Source organism: Electrophorus electricus, chromosome 13 (assembly GCF_013358815.1).
Source record: "Electrophorus electricus isolate fEleEle1 chromosome 13, fEleEle1.pri, whole genome shotgun sequence".
Classification (NCBI taxonomy): Eukaryota; Metazoa; Chordata; class Actinopteri; order Gymnotiformes; family Gymnotidae; genus Electrophorus; species Electrophorus electricus.
In genome coordinates, this window is record NC_049547.1 from 21,653,547 (window position 1) to 21,668,546 (window position 15,000).

General features: G+C 41.3%; 1 protein-coding gene across 3 annotated transcripts in view; it reads right to left on the minus strand.

Annotated features, from left to right (window-relative positions):
• Nucleotides 1–4,941: 4,941 nt before the first annotated feature.
• The window catches only part of si:ch1073-358c10.1 (mitochondrial peptide methionine sulfoxide reductase), a 21,078-nt gene continuing 11,019 nt past the window's right edge, over nucleotides 4,942–15,000 (minus strand). For all 3 annotated transcript variants that reach the window (XM_035532973.1, XM_035532974.1, XM_035532975.1), the window contains one exon: nucleotides 4,942–6,002. In XM_035532973.1, coding sequence (XP_035388866.1) covers nucleotides 5,829–6,002 — 174 coding nt within the window. In that variant the 3' untranslated portion in view covers nucleotides 4,942–5,828. The remainder of the gene's footprint in view (nucleotides 6,003–15,000) is intronic.

Below are 15,000 nucleotides of genomic sequence, written 5' to 3' on the forward strand. Positions count from 1 at the left end.
TTATGCAACAAATAAACCTCTACCGACACCTAGTGGCGCTCAAGTGTGGGTTATGCAACAAATAAACCTCTACCGACACCTAGTGGCGCTCAAGTGTGGGTTATGAAACAAATAAACCTCTACCGACACCTAGTGGCGCTCAAGTGTGGGTTATGAAACAAATAAACCTCTACCGACACCTAGTGGCGCTCAAGTGTGGGTTATGAAACAAATAAACCTCTACCGACACCTAGTGGCGCTCAAGTGTGGGTTATGAAACAAATAAACCTCTACCGACACCTAGTGGCGCTCAAGTGTGGGTTATGAAACAAATAAACCTCTACCGACACCTAGTGGCGCTCAAGTGTGGGTTATGAAACAAATAAACCTCTACCGACACCTAGTGGCGCTCAAGTGTGGGTTATGAAACAAATAAACCTCTACCGACACCTAGTGGCGCTCAAGTGTGGGTTATGAAACAAATAAACCTCTACCGACACCTAGTGGCGCTCAAGTGTGGGTTATGAAACAAATAAACCTCTACCGACACCTAGTGGCGCTCAAGTGTGGGTTATGAAACAAATAAACCTCTACCGACACCTAGTGGCGCTCAAGTGTGGGTTATGAAACAAATAAACCTCTACCGACACCTAGTGGCGCTCAAGTGTGGGTTATGCAACAAATAAACCTCTACCGACACCTAGTGGCGCTCAAGTGTGGGTTATGCAACAAATAAACCTCTACCGACACCTAGTGGCGCTCAAGTGTGGGTTATGCAACAAATAAACCTCTACCGACACCTAGTGGCGCTCAGTGTGGGTTATGAAACAAATAAACCTCTACCGACACCTAGTGGCGCTCCAGTGTGGGTTATGAAACAAATAAACCTCTACCGACACCTAGTGGCGCTCCAGTGTGGGTTATGAAACAAATAAACCTCTACCGACACCTAGTGGCGCTCCAGTGTGGGTTATGAAACAAATAAACCTCTACCGACACCTAGTGGCGCTCCAGTGTGGGTTATGAAACAAATAAACCTCTACCGACACCTAGTGGCGCTCCAGTGTGGGTTATGAAACAAATAAACCTCTACCGACACCTAGTGGCGCTCAAGTGTGGGTTATGAAACAAATAAACCTCTACCGACACCTAGTGGCGCTCCAGTGTGGGTTATGAAACAAATAAACCTCTACCGACACCTAGTGGCGCTCCAGTGTGGGTTATGAAACAAATAAACCTCTACCGACACCTAGTGGCGCTCCAGTGTGGGTTATGAAACAAATAAACCTCTACCGACACCTAGTGGCGCTCCAGTGTGGGTTATGAAACAAATAAACCTCTACCGACACCTAGTGGCGCTCAAGTGTGGGTTATGAAACAAATAAACCTCTACCGACACCTAGTGGCGCTCAAGTGTGGGTTATGAAACAAATAAACCTCTACCGACACCTAGTGGCGCTCAAGTGTGGGTTATGAAACAAATAAACCTCTACCGACACCTAGTGGCGCTCAAGTGTGGGTTATGAAACAAATAAACCTCTACCGACACCTAGTGGCGCTCAAGTGTGGGTTATGAAACAAATAAACCTCTACCGACACCTAGTGGCGCTCAAGTGTGGGTTATGAAACAAATAAACCTCTACCGACACCTAGTGGCGCTCAAGTGTGGGTTATGAAACAAATAAACCTCTACCGACACCTAGTGGCGCTCAAGTGTGGGTTATGAAACAAATAAACCTCTACCGACACCTAGTGGCGCTCAAGTGTGGGTTATGAAACAAATAAACCTCTACCGACACCTAGTGGCGCTCAAGTGTGGGTTATGAAACAAATAAACCTCTACCGACACCTAGTGGCGCTCAAGTGTGGGTTATGAAACAAATAAACCTCTACCGACACCTAGTGGCGCTCAAGTGTGGGTTATGAAACAAATAAACCTCTACCGACACCTAGTGGCGCTCAAGTGTGGGTTATGAAACAAATAAACCTCTACCGACACCTAGTGGCGCTCAAGTGTGGGTTATGAAACAAATAAACCTCTACCGACACCTAGTGGCGCTCAAGTGTGGGTTATGAAACAAATAAACCTCTACCGACACCTAGTGGCGCTCAAGTGTGGGTTATGAAACAAATAAACCTCTACCGACACCTAGTGGCGCTCAAGTGTGGGTTATGAAACAAATAAACCTCTACCGACACCTAGTGGCGCTCAAGTGTGGGTTATGAAACAAATAAACCTCTACCGACACCTAGTGGCGCTCAAGTGTGGGTTATGAAACAAATAAACCTCTACCGACACCTAGTGGCGCTCAAGTGTGGGTTATGCAACAAATAAACCTCTACCGACACCTAGTGGCGCTCAAGTGTGGGTTATGAAACAAATAAACCTCTACCGACACCTAGTGGCGCTCAAGTGTGGGTTATGAAACAAATAAACCTCTACCGACACCTAGTGGCGCTCAAGTGTGGGTTATGAAACAAATAAACCTCTACCGACACCTAGTGGCGCTCAAGTGTGGGTTATGAAACAAATAAACCTCTACCGACACCTAGTGGCGCTCAAGTGTGGGTTATGAAACAAATAAACCTCTACCGACACCTAGTGGCGCTCAAGTGTGGGTTATGAAACAAATAAACCTCTACCGACACCTAGTGGCGCTCAAGTGTGGGTTATGAAACAAATAAACCTCTACCGACACCTAGTGGCGCTCAAGTGTGGGTTATGAAACAAATAAACCTCTACCGACACCTAGTGGCGCTCAAGTGTGGGTTATGAAACAAATAAACCTCTACCGACACCTAGTGGCGCTCCAGTGTGGGTTATGCAACAAATAAACCTCTACCGACACCTAGTGGTGCTCAAGTGTGGGTTATGCAACAAATAAACCTCTACCGACACCTAGTGGTGCTCAAGTGTGGGTTATGCAACAAATAAACCTCTACTGACACCTAGTGGCGCTCAAGTGTGGGTTATGAAACAAATAAACCTCTACCGACACCTAGTGGCGCTCAAGTGTGGGTTATGAAACAAATAAACCTCTACCGACACCTAGTGGCGCTCAAGTGTGGGTTATGAAACAAATAAACCTCTACTGACATCTAGTGGTGCTCAAGTGTGGGTTATGAAACAAATAAACCTCTACCGACACCTAGTGGCGCTCAAGTGTGGGTTATGAAACAAATAAACCTCTACTGACACCTAGTGGCGCTCAAGTGTGGGTTATGAAACAAATAAACCTCTACCGACATCTAGTGGCGCTCAAGTGTGGGTTATGAAACAAATAAACCTCTACCGACACCTAGTGGCGCTCAAGTGTGGGTTATGAAACAAATAAACCTCTACCGACACCTAGTGGCGCTCAAGTGTGGGTTATGAAACAAATAAACCTCTACCGACACCTAGTGGCGCTCAAGTGTGGGTTATGAAACAAATAAACCTCTACCGACACCTAGTGGCGCTCAAGTGTGGGTTATGAAACAAATAAACCTCTACCGACACCTAGTGGCGCTCAAGTGTGGGTTATGAAACAAATAAACCTCTACCGACACCTAGTGGCGCTCAAGTGTGGGTTATGCAACAAATAAACCTCTACCGACACCTAGTGGCGCTCAAGTGTGGGTTATGAAACAAATAAACCTCTACCGACACCTAGTGGCGCTCAAGTGTGGGTTATGCAACAAATAAACCTCTACTGACACCTAGTGGCGCTCAAGTGTGGGTTATGAAACAAATAAACCTCTACCGACACCTAGTGGCGCTCAAGTGTGGGTTATGCAACAAATAAACCTCTACTGACACCTAGTGGCGCTCAAGTGTGGGTTATGAAACAAATAAACCTCTACCGACACCTAGTGGTCCTCAAGTGTTCAAGTTTGGTTTATTCGTCACATACATAGTCATACACGGTATAACTCGCAGTGAAATGGTTGAGAGTGCTCTGTCCAAACTGAGGAGAAAAAACAGGGGTGTATAGGGAAATATATATTCTATATATGTACAAAATATATTAACAATGTATGTACAATATATGTATATATACACAATGTACAATGTATATATGGATATGTATAAGTGTATGTACACAATGTACAGTTCCAGCTTACAACTGAATATTTACAGTTACATGGTGGTGGTGGTCCCCACAGTTTATCAGTTTCCCTGATTCAGGGCCCGAATGGCCTGTGGGAAGAAGCTCCTCTTCAGTCTCTCTGTGTTGGTCTTCAGGGAGCGAAAGCGCTTCCCTGACCTCAACAGAGAGAAGAGTCTATTGTTGGGATGGGTGGGGTCCTTCACAATTTTCCTGGCCTTGGTCTGGCACCGCTTGTAGTAGGTGGTCTGCAGGTCAGGAAGTTCCGAGTGAGTGATGCGCTCCCCGTGAGGATGCTCTCGATAGTGCAGGTGTAGAAGTTCCGCAGTACCTTGGAGGGCAGTCTGAAGTCCCTTAGGCGTCTGAGGTGGTAAAGACGCTGACGAGCCTTCTTTGCCAGGGAGTTGGTATGGCGGGACCAGGACAGGTCCTGCGAGATGTGAACACCAAGGTACCTGAAACTGTCTACTCTCTCCACCGTGGTTCCACTGATCCTCACAGGTTGGTAGTGCCGCTCCTGCTTCTTGCTGCAATCCACGATCAGCTCCTTTGTCTTACTGACGTTTAGGAGGAGATTATTTTCCTGGCACCAGTTTTCCAGGTGTTTAATCTCCTCCAGGTAGGCCCTCTCATCGTTGTCCGAGATCAGGCCCATGACAACGGTGTCATCAGCAAACTTGACAATGACGTTAGAGCTGGAAGTGGCTGTGCAGTCATACGTGTGCAGTGAGTAGAGCAGGGGGCTTAGGACACAACCCTGAGGAGCTCCAGTGTGGGGTATGCAACAAATAAACCTCTACTGACACCTAGTGGTGCTCAAGTGTGGGTTATGAAACAAGATCAGTGAAAAAAGGGAATGATTGCAAAGCGAATCTCAAGTGATTGAAAGTAATCATTTATTTAATACGTTATTAAAGATACAAAAACATCACTCCTCAGAAACAGTGCACATTAACAGCTCATCAGGAAACATTCCTGCACAAGTCTCTGATTACCATAAGGGAGGGACAAGCGGCACGCTCTGTTCCCAATGGCCTGCTTCCCCTTCTCTCTCACCTAAGCCAGCCAATGAAGGCACTTCATTTGAGCCGTCAGGCGTGGGTAGCAGGGGGCAGGAAACCACTGTGCTAGGCAGCACGGGTGCAAGGAACGGTTCGGCCACCAGATGGCAGAAAAGTGCAACAACAACAAAAAGGCAAAATAAATTAGGAGGGAATATTGCGTTGAGTTTTGCTTGAGCGTTCAACTGGATCTTTGCTCAGCATAACCAAGAAACACACACATATATTCTAAACAGTCTTAATGTTGTATACGGAAACCTGTGTGTGTGTGCGCACTAACAGTATTTCCCCTGTTAGTGGAGGAGGTTTCTGAATGGCCAAAAGGGCTTAAGACTGTTTAAATAAAAATGATAATCCAGTTCCCAATGGAGGATTAAACAATCTGTAACAAACACACAATTTGACATCTCAGTTTTACAATTTTACATTGAATTCACGTTCCTCTTTACATTAAGAGAAAATGTGGGATTGAGTCTAAATGAATTTCATGTGTAAATTATCACTGAAAATGTACTAGTACAAGAGTCACAGGAGAGCAGCCTGCATTTAGTTACGGTGAGTACGAGGTCTGAGTCTACACTTGTACTGAATTTGTGCTGTTGGTTTATGCACTCTCTCTCTCTCTCTCTCTCTCTCTCTGTCACTCACACTCTCGCACCACCATTTTAAAAAGCACTCATGCTCCTCCTTCTTCCCTGGGTCAAAGTTCATCTCCGTCCGAGCCGAAGGCACAGGTGACCCCGGAGCCCTTTAACCCGCAGTAGCCGTTCGGCACCTTGTGCAGGTACTGCTGGTGGTGGTCCTCCGCGTAGTAGAAGACCGGGTTCTCTCGGATCTCTGTGGTGATCTCCCCAAAGCCCTTCTGCTTCAGAGCCTGGGAGAGCGAGAGAAGGACAGGGTGAGGGAAGAAGAGAAAGAAGGGAGACAGAACAGACAGCAGAGGAACCAGTGAGAACCTCCAGACGGCCTTGGAGACACCACAGAGTCCAGTCGTTTTGCCTCGTTAGACTTCAGGAGATGAAGCCAACAGGGCCTCCTGTAAAGTGGAAAAGGTACACACGATCTGGTCCACTGGTTCCCAGTCTGGGGGTGGCGGTGGTGGGGATATCTGTCTGACTGTAGCGGAGCCTACTGTAGAAATACAGGGATCCGTGCTGATGACTAGAAGCATGAAACACATATAAGCTCTATAACAGACAATGATAAATGTAATAAACAATACGTACTAGAGTTAGTCCGCATCAGTGTAGTAAACAACACCCTACAATAAGTACTAGAGTTAGTCCGCATCAGTGTAGTAAACACCCTACAATAAGTACTAGTTAGTCTGCATCAGTGTAGTAAACAACACCCTACAATAAGTACTAGAGTTAGTCCGCATCAGTGTAGTAAACAACACCCTACAATAAGTACTAGAGTTAGTCCGCATCAGTGTAGTAAACACCCTACAATAAGTACTAGAGTTAGTCAGCATCAGTGCAGTAAACAACACCCTACAATACGTACTAGAGTTAGTCAGCATCAGTGTAGTAAACAACACCCTACAATAAGTACTAGTTAGTCCGCATCAGTGCAGTAAACAACACCCTACAATAAGTACTAGAGTTAGTCCGCATCAGTGTAGTAAACACCCTACAATAAGTACTAGTTAGTCTGCATCAGTGTAGTAAACAACACCCTACAATAAGTACTAGAGTTAGTCCGCATCAGTGTAGTAAACAACACCCTACAATAAGTACTAGAGTTAGTCCGCATCAGTGTAGTAAACACCCTACAATAAGTACTAGAGTTAGTCAGCATCAGTGCAGTAAACAACACCCTACAATACGTACTAGAGTTAGTCAGCATCAGTGCAGTAAACACCCTACAATAAGTACTAGTTAGTCAACATCAGTGTAGTAAACAACACCCTACAATAAGTACTAGAGTTAGTCAGCATCAGTGCAGTAAACAACACCCTACAATACGTACTAGAGTTAGTCAGCATTAGTGCAGTAAACACCCTACAATAAGTACTAGTTGGTCCGCATCAGTGCAGTAAACAACACCCTACAATAAGTACTAGAGTTAGTCCGCATCAGTGTAGTAAACACCCTACAATAAGTACTAGAGTTAGTCCGCATCAGTGTAGTAAACACCCTACAATAAGTACTAGTTAGTCCGCATCAGTGTAGTAAACAACACCCTACAATAAGTACTAGTTAGTCCGCATCAGTGTAGTAAACAACACCCTACAATAAGTACTAGAGTTAGTCAGCATCAGTGCAGTAAACAACACCCTACAATAAGTACTAAAGTTAGTCAGCATCAGTGTAGTAAACACCCTACAATAAGTACTAGTTAGTCAGCATCAGTGTAGTAAACAACACCCTACAATAAGTACTAGAGTTAGTCAGCATCAGTGTAGTAAACACCCTACAATAAGTACTAGTTAGTCAGCATCAGTGTAGTAAACAACACCCTACAATAAGTACTAGAGTTAGTCCGCATCAGTGTAGTAAACAACACCCTACAATAAGTACTAGAGTTAGTCAGCATCAGTGTAGTAAACACCCTACAATAAGTACTAGTTAGTCAGCATCAGTGTAGTAAACAACACCCTACAATAAGTACTAGAGTTAGTCCGCATCAGTGCAGTAAACAACACCCTACAATAAGTACTAGAGTTAGTCCGCATCAGTGTAGTAAACACCCTACAATAAGTACTAGAGTTAGTCCGCATCAGTGTAGTAAACACCCTACAATAAGTACTAGAGTTAGTCAGCATCAGTGTAGTAAACAACACCCTACAATAAGTACTAGAGTTAGTCAGCATCAGTGCAGTAAACAACACCCTACAATAAGTACTAGAGTTAGTCAGCATCAGTGTAGTAAACACCCTACAATAAGTACTAGTTAGTCAGCATCAGTGTAGTAAACAACACCCTACAATAAGTACTAGAGTTAGTCAGCATCAGTGTAGTAAACAACACCCTACAATAAGTACTAGAGTTAGTCCGCATCAGTGCAGTAAACAACACCCTACAATAAGTACTAGAGTTAGTCCGCATCAGTGTAGTAAACACCCTACAATAAGTACTAGAGTTAGTCAGCATCAGTGCAGTAAACAACACCCTACAATACGTACTAGAGTTAGTCAGCATCAGTGCAGTAAACACCCTACAATAAGTACTAGAGTTAGTCCGCATCAGTGTAGTAAACACCCTACAATAAGTACTAGAGTTAGTCAGCATCAGTGTAGTAAACAACACCCTACAATAAGTACTAGAGTTAGTCAGCATCAGTGTAGTAAACAACACCCTACAATAAGTACTAGAGTTAGTCCGCATCAGTGCAGTAAACAACACCCTACAATAAGTACTAGAGTTAGTCAGCATCAGTGTAGTAAACACCCTACAATAAGTACTAGAGTTAGTCAGCATCAGTGTAGTAAACAACACCCTACAATAAGTACTAGAGTTAGTCAGCATCAGTGTAGTAAACACCCTACAATAAGTACTAGAGTTAGTCAGCATCAGTGTAGTAAACAATACCCTACAATAAGTACTAGTTAGTCAACATAGGAGCAGGGTCAGAGATCATTTAAATATTCCACAAACAGATGGGTCTTCAGTATTCAATATGACACTCATCATATTCAGATTCACATTTTAAACACTGTGTGTATTTAAAAAGTATTAAATACTACTCATGCTGGTCAATTTCTGGATATTTGTGTGGTTTGACTTTACATACTTGTAACATGTTATGGTAATTCATGATGCATTTCAGAGTGTTTGGGTCTGTGTGTGTGTGTGTGTGTGTGTCTGTCTGTACTTTGATTTCAGAAACTAGCTCCCTCTAGAGGCCACAGTGGAAGTGTTTTGGGTACAGTGGGAGACGCCAGAGGTTTCAAACACACCGTACACCCCCGATAAAAGAGTCGACGTCGGCAGCGCAGTATGCTGGTTGACAACACAGAGGAGAAAAATATCACCTTTATATATCAAGCAATATGTAATTCCACGACTTGGCCACTTGATGGCACTGTGGTATATCCAGTATTACTACAGATGAGCGTGTAGAAGACATACAACCTGCTGGAATGCAAATGATGCCATTAACTTCATCTACAGAGACTGCATCCGTCAAATATTTTATTGTTTATTTACATCAGCATAAAAGCTCATGAGAAAGTTTAAGGCCTCATACATCAAGCAGAATGGGTCTGTATCTCGAACAAGGATGATGGTCCGTAACAACAGTTAAAGGTCTGAGCTAAAAACCTTTACATATTTCATTTGTTTCTTGTTTTTAGGGCCAGATTGTACACACGAAAACTGTTGCGTCAACTGCTGCGAAATGTGTTTAGACTTTAAACATGAATGACAATCAAATTCCTCCCATGTACCTGAATTTCTGAGTGTTTACCCTGCTGTAACACGCCTGACGCAGGTGCGCGTACAAGAGCCTGATCCCAGGTTAGTTGGGACACACTGTACTGAAGACCCGTCTAATTGCAGAATATTTAAAGGACAACTGATCCTGCTCCCTTATTGACTGACTAATTTAGTACTTGTAGGGCATCGTTTATGTTGTTTAACAAACTCTAGCACTTATTGTTGTTTAAGATAAGATATTATGTATTTTGCACTTCTAGGTATCAGCATTCATCCCTGTATTCTACAGTATTCTAGTTCACTGGTATCTTGGACTCTAACCTACTGTACTGTACTAGGATGTGTTCTATGAGTAAATGACAAAGCACTTTTGTAAGTCGCTCTGGATAAAAGCGTAAATGCCGTAAATGTAAACTACAGTGATGTCTGTGTTGATGTCTGCGTTGATGTCTGTGTTAAAGTCTGCGTTGCACTAGACTGCAGTGATATCTGTGTTGAGGTTTGCGTTGTACTAGACTACAGTGATGTTTCTGTTGAGGTCTGTGTTGTACAAGGTCTGTGTTGCAGTGCGAAGGGACCCCAGAAGCAGATTAAGAGTCCAGGTAAGATTCTTAAAAAATAAGCTTTTGTCAGTGGTGTGTCAGTGGTTCAGGTACTGGACTAGTAGTCAGAAGGTTGCCAGTTCAAGTCCCACCAATGCCAGGTTCCCACTGTTGGGCCCCTTTACCCTCAATTGCTTGAATTGTGTTCAGTTATAATTGAAAGTTGCCTTGGTTAACAGTGTGCTGTAACGTAAAAATACTGGACCAAAAATCTGTAGTGTGTATTTTAGAATTTCCACAGAAATCATATACTGTGTGTGTAGTGTTTTAATAAGAACGAGTGTGTGTGTAGTGTGTAATAAGAACGTGTGTGTGTGTGTGTGTAGTGTGTAATAAGAACGTGTGTGTGTATATGTTATAGTGTGTGTATTATAGTGTGTGTATAGGTGTATGTATATCTTATAGTGTGTGTTGGTATATGTGTGTGTGTGGTGTGTGTGTGTGCATGTTGATGTATGTATATGTTATAGTGTGTATGTGTATATTGGTGTATGTATACATTATAGTGTGTGTATGTGTGCGTGTGTATGTTGGTGTACGTATACGTTATAGTGTGTGTGTATGTATGTTGGTGTATGTATACATTATAGTGTGTGTGTGTGTGTATATATATGTTATACAGTGTGTGTATGTGGTTTAGTGCGTGTGTATGTTGGTGTATGTATACGTTATAGTGTGTGTGTGTGTGTGTAGGTTGGTGTATGTGTATGTTATAGTGCGTGTGTGTGTGTTGGCGTGTGTATGTGTTATACAGTGTGTGTGTGTATGTGTGTATGTTGGTGTATGTATATGTTATAGTGTGTGTGTATGTTGGTGTATGTATATGTTATAGTGTGTGTGTAGTTTAGTGTGTGTGTATGTTGGTGTATGTATGTTATAGAGTGTGTGTGTGGTTTATCGTGTGTATGTTGGTGTATGTATACATTATAGTGTGTGTGTGTGTGTGTGTATATATATATGTTATACAGTGTGTGTATGTGGTTTAGTGTGTGTGTATGTTGGTGTATGTATACGTTAGTGTGTGTGTGTGTGTGTGTGTGTGTGTGTAGGTTGGTGTATGTGTATGTTATAGTGCGTGTGTGTGTGTTGGCGTGTGTATATGTTATACAGTGTGTGTGTGTATGTGTGTATGTTGGTGTATGTATATGTTATAGTGTGTGTGTATGTTGGTGTATGTATATGTTATAGAGTGTGTGTGTGGTTTAGCGTGTGTGTATGTTGGTGTATGTATATGTTATTGTGTGTGTGTAGTTTAGTGTGTGTATGTTGGTGTATGTTATAGAGTGTGTGTGTGGTTTAGCGTGTGTGTATGTTGGTGTATGTATATGTTATAGTGTGTGTGTGTGGTTTAGCGTGTGTGTATGTTGGTGTATGTATATGTTATAGTGTGTGTGTAGTTTAGTGTGTGTGTATGTTGGTGTATGTATGTGTTAGTGTGTGTGTGTGGTTTAGCGTGTGTGTATGTTGGTGTATGTATATGTTATAGTGTGTGAGTATGTTGGTGTATGTATGTTATAGAGTGTGTGTGTGGTTTAGCGTGTGTGTATGTTGGTGTATGTATGTTATAGTGTGTGTGTATGTTGGTGTATGTATATGTTATAGTGTGTGTGTAGTTTAGCGTGTGTGTATGTTGGTGTATGTATATGTTATAGTGTGTGTGTATGTTGGTGTATGTATGTTATAGAGTGTGTGTGTGGTTTAGCGTGTGTGTATGTTGGTGTATGTATGTTATAGTGTGTGTGTATGTTGGTGTATGTATATGTTATAGTGTGTGTGTATGTTGGTGTATGTATGTTAGAGTGTGTGTGTGGTTTAGCGTGTGTGTATGTTGGTGTATGTATATGTTATAGTGTGTGTGTATGTTGGTGTATGTATGTTATAGAGTGTGTGTGTGGTTTAGCGTGTGTGTATGTTGGTGTATGTATATGTTATAGTGTGTGTGTAGTTTAGTGTGTGTGTATGTTGGTGTATGTATGTTATAGAGTGTGTGTGTGGTTTAGCGTGTGTGTATGTTGGTGTATGTATATGTTATAGTGTGTGTGTATGTTGGTGTATGTATATGTTATAGTGTGTGTGTATGTTGGTGTATGTATATGTTATTGTGTGTGTGTAGTTTAATGTGTGTGTATGTTGGTGTATGTATGTTATAGAGTGTGTGTGGTTTAGCGTGTGTGTATGTTGGTGTATGTATATGTTATAGTGTGTGTGTATGTTGGTGTATGTATATGTTATTGTGTGTGTGTAGTTTAGTGTGTGTGTATGTTGGTGTATGTATGTTATAGAGTGTGTGTGTGGTTTAGCGTGTGTGTATGTTGGTATATGTATATGTTATAGTGTGTGTGTATGTTGGTGTATGTATATGTTATAGTGTGTGTGTAGTTTAGTGTGTGTGTATGTTGGTGTATGTATGTTATAGAGTGTGTGTGGTTTAGCGTGTGTGTATGTTGGTGTATGTATATGTTATTGTGTGTGTGGTTTAGTGTGTGTGTATGTTGGTATATGTATATGTTATAGTGTGTGTGTATGTTGGTGTATGTATATGTTATTGTGTGTGTGTAGTTTAATGTGTGTGTATGTTGGTGTATGTATGTTATAGAGTGTGTGTGTGGTTTAGCGTGTGTGTATGTTGGTGTATGTATATGTTATAGTGTGTGTGTATGTTGGTGTATGTATATGTTATAGTGTGTGTGTAGTTTAGTGTGTGTGTATGTTGGTGTATGTATGTTATAGAGTGTGTGTGTGGTTTAGCGTGTGTGTATGTTGGTGTATGTATATGTTATAGTGTGTGTGTATGTTGGTGTATGTATATGTTATTGTGTGTGTGTAGTTTAGTGTGTGTGTATGTTGGTGTATGTATGTTATAGAGTGTGTGTGTGGTTTAGCGTGTGTGTATGTTGGTATATGTATATGTTATAGTGTGTGTGTATGTTGGTGTATGTATATGTTATTGTGTGTGTGTAGTTTAGTGTGTGTGTATGTTGGTGTATGTATATGTTATTGTGTGTGTGGTTTAGTGTGTGTGTATGTTGGTATATGTATATGTTATAGTGTGTGTGTATGTTGGTGTATGTATATGTTATAGTGTGTGTGTAGTTTAGTGTGTGTGTATGTTGGTGTATGTATATGTTATAGTGTGTGTGTATGTTGGTGTATGTATATGTTATAGTGTGTGTGTATGTTGGTGTATGTATATGTTATTGTGTGTGTGTAGTTTAATGTGTGTGTATGTTGGTATATGTATATGTTATAGTGTGTGTGTATGTTGGTATATGTATATGTTATAGTGTGTGTGTATGTTGGTGTATGTATATGTTATAGTGTGTGTGTATGTTGGTGTATGTATGTTATAGAGTGTGTGTGGTTTAGCGTGTGTGTATGTTGGTGTATGTATATGTTATAGTGTGTGTGTATGTTGGTGTATGTATATGTTATTGTGTGTGTGTAGTTTAGTGTGTGTGTATGTTGGTGTATGTATGTTATAGAGTGTGTGTGTGGTTTAGCGTGTGTGTATGTTGGTGTATGTATATGTTATAGTGTGTGTGTAGTTTAGTGTGTGTGTATGTTGGTGTATGTATGTTATAGAGTGTGTGTGGTTTAGCGTGTGTGTATGTTGGTGTATGTATATGTTATAGTGTGTGTGTATGTTGGTGTATGTATATGTTATTGTGTGTGTGTAGTTTAGTGTGTGTGTATGTTGGTGTATGTATGTTATAGAGTGTGTGTGTGGTTTAGCGTGTGTGTATGTTGGTATATGTATATGTTATAGTGTGTGTGTATGTTGGTGTATGTATATGTTATTGTGTGTGTGGTTTAGTGTGTGTGTATGTTGGTATATGTATATGTTATAGTGTGTGTGTATGTTGGTATATGTATATGTTATAGTGTGTGTGTATGTTGGTGTATGTATATGTTATAGTGTGTGTGTATGTTGGTGTATGTATGTTATAGAGTGTGTGTGGTTTAGCGTGTGTGTATGTTGGTGTATGTATATGTTATAGTGTGTGTGTATGTTGGTGTATGTATATGTTATTGTGTGTGTGTAGTTTAGTGTGTGTGTATGTTGGTGTATGTATGTTATAGAGTGTGTGTGTGGTTTAGCGTGTGTGTATGTTGGTGTATGTATATGTTATAGTGTGTGTGTAGTTTAGTGTGTGTGTATGTTGGTGTATGTATGTGTTAGTGTGTGTGTGTGGTTTAGCGTGTGTGTATGTTGGTGTATGTATATGTTATAGTGTGTGAGTATGTTGGTGTATGTATGTTATAGAGTGTGTGTGTGGTTTAGCGTGTGTGTATGTTGGTGTATGTATGTTATAGTGTGTGTGTATGTTGGTGTATGTATATGTTATAGTGTGTGTGTATGTTGGTGTATGTATATGTTATAGTGTGTGTGTAGTTTAGTGTGTGTGTATGTTGGTGTATGTATGTTATAGAGTGTGTGTGTGGTTTAGCGTGTGTGTATGTTGGTGTATGTATATGTTATAGTGTGTGTGGTTTAGTGTGTGTGTATGTTGGTGTATGTATGTTATAGAGTGTGTGTGGTTTAGCGTGTGTGTATGTTGGTGTATGTATATGTTATAGTGTGTGTGTATGTTGGTGTATGTATGTTATAGAGTGTGTGTGTGGTTTAGCGTGTGTGTATGTTGGTGTATGTATATGTTATAGTGTGTGTGTAGTTTAGTGTGTGTGTATGTTGGTGTATGTATGTTATAGAGTGTGTGTGTGGTTTAGCGTGTGTGTATGTTGGTGTATGTATATGTTATAGTGTGTGTAGTTTAGTGTGTGTGTATGTTGGTGTATGTATGTTATAGAGTGTGTGTGTGGTTTAGCGTGTGTGTATGTTGGTATATGTATATGTTATAGTGTGTGTGTATGTTGGTATATGTATATGTTA